The sequence below is a fragment of the Hyalella azteca genome, unplaced genomic scaffold (assembly GCF_000764305.2).
Source record: "Hyalella azteca isolate HAZT.00-mixed unplaced genomic scaffold, Hazt_2.0.2 contig2417, whole genome shotgun sequence".
Taxonomy (NCBI): Eukaryota; Metazoa; Arthropoda; class Malacostraca; order Amphipoda; family Hyalellidae; genus Hyalella; species Hyalella azteca.
The window spans coordinates 18,553-25,404 of record NW_025932693.1 but is presented as its reverse complement, the minus strand read 5'-3'; the positions used below and the strand labels follow the sequence as shown (position 1 = coordinate 25,404).

The 6,852-nt window shown below is 37.1% G+C and overlaps 1 protein-coding gene across 1 annotated transcript; it reads left to right on the top strand.

Annotated features, from left to right (window-relative positions):
* The first annotated feature begins 880 nt into the window (after nucleotides 1-880).
* LOC108669891 (E3 ubiquitin-protein ligase TRIM71-like) lies at nucleotides 881-5,149 on the top strand. The gene is made up of 2 exons (XM_018157323.2): nucleotides 881-1,323; nucleotides 2,556-5,149. Exon 2 carries the CDS (start codon nucleotides 2,562-2,564, stop codon nucleotides 4,593-4,595), a length of 2,034 nt encoding a protein of 677 aa, XP_018012812.1. The 5' UTR covers nucleotides 881-1,323; nucleotides 2,556-2,561; the 3' UTR covers nucleotides 4,596-5,149.
* The last annotated feature ends 1,703 nt before the right edge of the window (nucleotides 5,150-6,852 follow it).

Genomic DNA, 6,852 nt, shown 5'->3' with positions numbered 1-6,852 from the left:
CGTACTGATATTGAAATTAAATACTGAATGGAGTAAAAAAATCGAGTGAAGATTTCAAAGTTCGATTCAATTTCCTCTGTCAAAAGTATAATAAAAGGCAATACAATTTTTTGGACTATCATGTTCAAAATATGTTTGACGGCGAATGAAAATTGGACAATTGTACATTCCATGCAACTTTATTCTCGTACATGGGGAGAAAAAGGGTTAGAAGAGGAAAAAAGGGCTGCCACAACGGACTGAGAGAGAGGAAGTGAAGGAAGTATAAATGGTGTAATGAGAAATGGATGAAGATGAAGAAGAATGGGTTACGATCACTTTTTGCGGAAACGAAATATGGTGAAAATATATAATAATCGGAGGCAAGAGTTAAGAAGGTTATCAACGTAATACCATGAAATGAACTGATACTGAAAAATATAGAATTTAAGATAAAAAACTCCATTAGAAGGATAATACGCAAAAACTCAAAATATCCATCAATTTTCCACAGGATTTTGCCCTGAGCGGCCAAATGATTCCAGTTCAAGTTCCGTAGCACAAAGCAAAAAAAGTTTTCACGAGTGAAAACTTTTTACGGTCATTATTCAGCAGGCGTTGAAATTGCCTCGGGTTGATCTGCGTCGATCAGTGGGTGCGCGATGTCATCATTCAATATTTCATTCTACATGAACGCTGACATCGACCGTCGATATGGTGCCGTTGCACAAAAAAATCCGCTGAAAATGATAGATCGTTCGAACGATTTAATACAGGCTGGTAGTGATGAGTATATAAAGCTGTGTTTTTTATGTTCTATTTGAAGATAAAAAGTGTAGCTGACGAGAGCAGCTATATAAGGCTGAGGTTGGATTTGGTTTCATTAGTAGGTTGACGGGCGTTGCTTAAGTTGTACGTTCTTCCTCACGCTCCTCTGAGTACATTTGATATCGCTTGCAGCTCTGAATCGCTACAGTGTAAAAAAATTTTCCGTAACAGTTTGTAAGATTTTCTAGAGAAATAAATGAATTCATAATAAATAAGTGCGTAATTAAGAAAAAAACGATGTATGAAAAGTGTAATCGTCGCTCCTGCCTATCATGAGTCGGTCAGAAGCATGAAGCAGACGTGAATCTGTCACGAACGAGGAAAAGCTTTAACGAAATCCTTCTGAGTTTGGCCGGCACCACAACAGTTGTGGGATCGTTGTTGGGAACCCGGTTGCTACTTTAGTTTATCAAGTAACCTATGCAAATTTCTTATTTAGAAAAATAGTTACGGCAACATATTTAGCCGGAATCATCTAGAGACCGCAGGATAAAACCTTCACTTTCGCTCTGAAAAGTGAGTAGACGACATAAAAACAAATAAATTACAGATTTAATGGGCAGAAATAAGGATTCGCCTGTTCGCTTCAATGCAGTGAAATATTTACCGTGGTATACAATTGTTATTTTTCGTTAATTGCATTGGGTTCATATTTCGTTTAATTAATTGTGTTATCTTATTCGTGTATCATGTTCGGAATATATAGTAAGGGCGAGATCAAGCACATTCAGTTGAGACCAACGCATTCATATGATACCATTCACATTGATATGAGATCATTCACATTGATATGAAATCATCGTCAGTCGTATGAGATAATTCACATTGATATGAGATAATTCACATTGATATGAGATCATTCACATTGATATGAGATCATTCACATTGATATGAGATCATTCACATTGATATGAGATCATTCACATTGATATGAGATCATTCACATTGATATGAGATCCTGTCTCTTATACACATCTAGATGTGTATAAGAGACAGGATATGAGATCATTCACATTGATATGAGATCATTCACATTGATATGAGATCATTCACATTGATATGAGATCATTCACATTGATATGAGATCATTCACATTGATATGAGATCATTCACATTGATTTGAGATCATTAACATTCATATGAAATCATGCACATTCATATGAAATCATACATATTCATGTGTTCATATTTATTTAATTACATGCCAATAACTTCGTGCTAGAGGTTCGACAATTTCCAGCCGCTGAAATTACAGCCCTTTAAGTTTTTGATCTCTTCTTGCGCATTGTTTTCAAATTTAAAGTTTGATTGAATATTTCTGTCTTTTGTTAGCTTTATTTGCGCATTTTTGACCGTTTTGCTGTGGTTCTTTAAACAGATTCTATAAGCAAATAATATATAAATATATATATATTTAGAAATAAACTCTCAGGGCTGTAACTTTTCTTTAGCGTCATTCTTTCCAGGGTCCCTGCCTTATACTGATTTCTTTTGAATCAGTGTATTGATTTTACAAACCGTATAAAAATTTTTTACTAAAAATCAGTATAGATATTTTATATGATAATTTGTCACAATTGACCTCAAGTTTTTTATTTGAGGCTCAATTTAATTCACAACTCATTTAGTGCGAAATTTTTTACCTAAGTTTCAAGAATGTTAACAGAATGGTAATACTTTCTTTTTAATATTAATATAAATGAAATGTAATTTACGTGTAATAATCACCATATTTCCCTTTTGAACAGACGGACATGATGAACGGTCCTCCTGACGTGCGTTCATCTTACAAAGACGAAGATGTCTACAAACTGGCCTCCCAGTTGGCTACATTCAACGTTTCTAACACATCGTCCTTAGCCCTACCTGTTGATGACTTCCAAGCTCAGTTCACGCTTGGAGCTGTGGGCGATTCTTCCTCGGGTTATTTATCAGGATACAGTGACCTACCATCGTCTTCAGGTGCCGCTTCTAAGTCAGGCAGTGGCAGTTCGTCGGCATCGCTGAGGTTAGGTTCATCTTATGGAGACTACAAATCCGACGCAGTGCAATGGAGCCATATTGGGGCATCACGGGACCCCAACGAAACCATGGGAAGTCACTACGCAAGTTTTTCAATAGGATCTTCATCCTCAAGTTACTCGATGCCAGGAGAAAATGATAGTCCTCCACTGGATGAAAGATCGCAATTTTCCCTCGTTAACTCCTCGTATGATCCATCTCATTTGGGCGTCGAATTTCAGTCCGAAGGCTATCCAACTAACGGAGACTTTCTCTTCGATAGCCACATGGATGACGACCTCAGACAACATGGGAACGGCCGGAAACATGGGTCGAGGCAGAGGGCGTTTGATATGCTCACATCTTCCAAAGAATATTTGCAGCTTGGAGATATTTCTACTCAAGGTAATTCAAGACATGACTCAGGCTCAACTTATCCTGACATGTTTACATCAACGCCTAGCAAGCCAAACCACGAATTGTGGCTGCAGGAAGCTACATCTCATCTTGATTTTGAATCGCACGAAATGCAGAACAAGTGTTTCGCCTTAGCCTCTATGATTGCTCAGAGACAAAATGTTATGAAAGGAAGAAACGGTAGTGGCACATTGAATGGGTCACTTTCCAATGCTGTAGTAAGCGGGCCTGGCATCTGTTCAGCCGTTCGAGGAAAAACCTCGTCTTTTCAAGTTTTGTTTTCAGATGCTGCTGAATCACCACAAGCCTTGAAAGTGGTTTTAATTGATCCAAATAATCATCCATGTGCGTTGAAAATAAAACAAGTCTCAAGTGTAGCTTACGTAGTTCGTTACAAACCAGACTTTGTTGGAGTTTATAAAGCATCTATTACCCTCAATGGAACTCATGTCTCCGGTTCTCCATGTACCATTATGGTGGATGCTCAGCACAAATATCAAGCTGTGTCCTATGTGAAAGCCGTCATCGAAGGAGATTTAATGAAAACTTTCACATTTTCTGAACCATGGGGTGTGTGCTGCGATACAGCAGGCGTCGTGTTCATAAGTGACAGGGGAAATCACACCATCAGAGTTTTCAAACCTAACTACGTGTACAGTCATTGTATCGGCTCACACGGAACGATGCCCGGAGAACTGAATAAGCCCGCCGGAATTACGTGCGATGATCAAGACCATGTAGTCGTCGCTGACAAAGATAATCATAGAATACAAGTCTTTGATATTCAAGGACAGGTTTTACTGGCATTTGGGGAACAAGGCCACAACTGTCACCAGTTGAATTACCCGTGGGACGTCGCAACTGAGCCCCAAGGCAGCATCTTGGTGACCGACAGCCGCAAGGGGCGAGTAGCGATATTTTCGGGGGACGGCATTTTTCTAAGGGATATTGGCGCTGACAGTCAAATTCTCAGAAACCCAAGAGGCATTTGTTATCGTAGCCAAGATGACAAAATAATTACAACTGACATGACTAAACACCAAATCATTGTATTGGACTTGACACCTGGCAATTCAGGAGCTGATACGTCTCTCTCCAACCATCCTTCTTTGATTGGCCGGAAAGGAAGTAACCCAAACGAATTAAATCGACCTCAAGGGATCACTTGTGACCAGGAAGGAAATGTGATCGTTTGTGATTCGCGCAACTGTAGGATTCAGATATTTGATGCTGATGCCAACTATGTGAACCATTGGCCTGTCCCCTCTCCTGAACCATCCAGGCAGGCTCAGCCTGCCGGCGTGGCGGTGACACCAGCGGGAAACATTTTAGTTGTTGACGCCGAGCTCAATAGAGTTCTTATTTATTAATAGTGACGTTCAACAGCTATATTGCTCACCTTCCGCATTATTTTGAAAACAACTTGCTGTAAGCATTATATTATTATCGGTTTCATGCTTTTTTGAAAGTCAGGAGTTTGATCCATTGTTACGACCAAGAAAACTAACAAAACTCGAAACATGAGTGGTTAACTTTTGTCACCTGCAATTATACTATCGTATAATGCTTCGATATTCTTGCTATATTAAAATACAAAGCCACTAATTTCAGCGCTAATCCTAAGCGTATATATAAAGATGTATTCTCAGTATGAGCAAACTTTAAAAAGGCTTTTGTTAGAACTAACTGGTTTCTGCATTCTTAAATAAATGACTTCAGCTGTTCTATAACAATAACTTCTACAAAGATAAGTGCTTTAGTTACGTTGTTTTACAACTGTTTTTTTACAAACTTTCATAAGTCACTTGCGTAGTTTAATAAACAGTTTTAACAGATTTTAAATAGTAACAAACGTTGTTTTAATAACTAGTTTCTACAGACTTAAATAGTTACTTAAGTTATTTTTACAACTTGTCTAAATATTGCCTTCAAAATTTCACTTACATTGTTTTAAAATTAGTTGCGTACAAACTTAAATAAACCAATTTGGAATGTTTTATAACTAGTTTCTACGACTTATGTAAGATACTTTAATTGATTAATGACAAACTTTACTTATGTTGTAGTGTTAAATGTGCAATACAAATCGCAATAACGGAATATTTACGCAATATATGGATTCCAATTCCTCAGATATGTTTCAGTTGATGGAATATTATCAAGCCAAAATAAATGAATTTCATCAAATAATGTTAGATATAAGTATTTCATCCTAGAACTTTCTTTAAATAGGATATTAAAATTAGTCATTTATTCCGCATACCTCTCTGAACGAACAGCTTTAAATATTTAGTTAATTTGTATGACAGCTTTTGGGTAACTTTAGCGTGTGAATGACAACGTATATATGATAACATATGAATATCAATATTACCGGCAGCGTTTGAATGACAACGTATATATGATAACATATGAATATCAATATTAAAGGCAGCGTTTGAATGACAAAGTTCAAATATCCACGTTAATTGGACTGCAACGTTTGCATGGCAACGTTGGAAAGAGGAAGTATATGAAAGGCAACGTTTGCATTGTAACATTTTAATAACAATGTTTGAATGGCAACGCATGAATGGTAAAGTTTAAGCGAAAACTTTCGAATGTTTCTTCTAGTTAATTTTGTGATTGATTTATATCGTCTCAGGGAAATGCGTAGAATCAAGCATAATGTTATCATTATCTACTATCAATCATATTTGTCAACTTATGATGATTAAAATTAAAAAATATTGTGTGAATAAAACCTCGATTGGTCATATTTTTCCTCGAAAATCATATGTGAGGATCACAAAAGACGCAAATATTATTTATTATCTCTTACGCTGTAACGCAAGATGAAATTGAAATATACTCTATCGTATAGTCTTCTCGTTACAGTGGCAATTTTGGTATAATTTTAGCACTGACGAACGAAAAAGAGATTTTTTAGTTTTATATCCTTCAGCATATGGCAGCTGCATCAGTGAAATTATTGATTGTGAAATAAATTTGTAATTATTTCAAGAATTAGTAATTCTTTCGTATTAAGTAATGACAAATTCATTGACCATCCCCCACGGGACGGCGTCAATCGTACGAGCGACACCTGCGGCAGAGGCACAAAATTAATTTCGATTCTATGTTCGATTATTTCATTTCGATATTTGAAAACCGTGAAACGTAGTAATTAATAAGAGCTACTATACCCATACCGAAACTGTGGTAAAGCACAGATTACATCCGCATTGTACATTCCGGTCTTTAATTAGTTACTTTTTTATTTTCTCTCGCAGCAGATGAGAGCGCTGCGGTCGTTCGGTACATCGTTGTGACCACCACATGCACAAAAATGCGTGCAAACATCTCGAGTGACTTGCACTTTCATGCAAGCACTTGCACAACAAAATAAGTATGATACTCTGGTCTTTTTTTGGGTAGCGTCTGCATCAAAGAATGAACAATTAACAAAGCTTAGTTATTATTCTTAAAAGTGTACGAAGCGTCCGGTGTGAATTACGCATCTGTGAGAACATCTGCACGAAGCCCCAGCTCTAATTCAGGCGCGTTTATATGAATAGAGAAAAAATGAACGTCGCCTCATCTCCAAGGGCAACTGATGACATTTGCTTTCTTTTAAAGTGCGGAGTG

Coding starts and splice junctions, on each gene's coding strand:
- LOC108669891 (XM_018157323.2), top strand. CDS start 2,562: ATGATGAACGGTCCTCCTGACGTGCGTTCATCTTACAAAGACGAAGAT.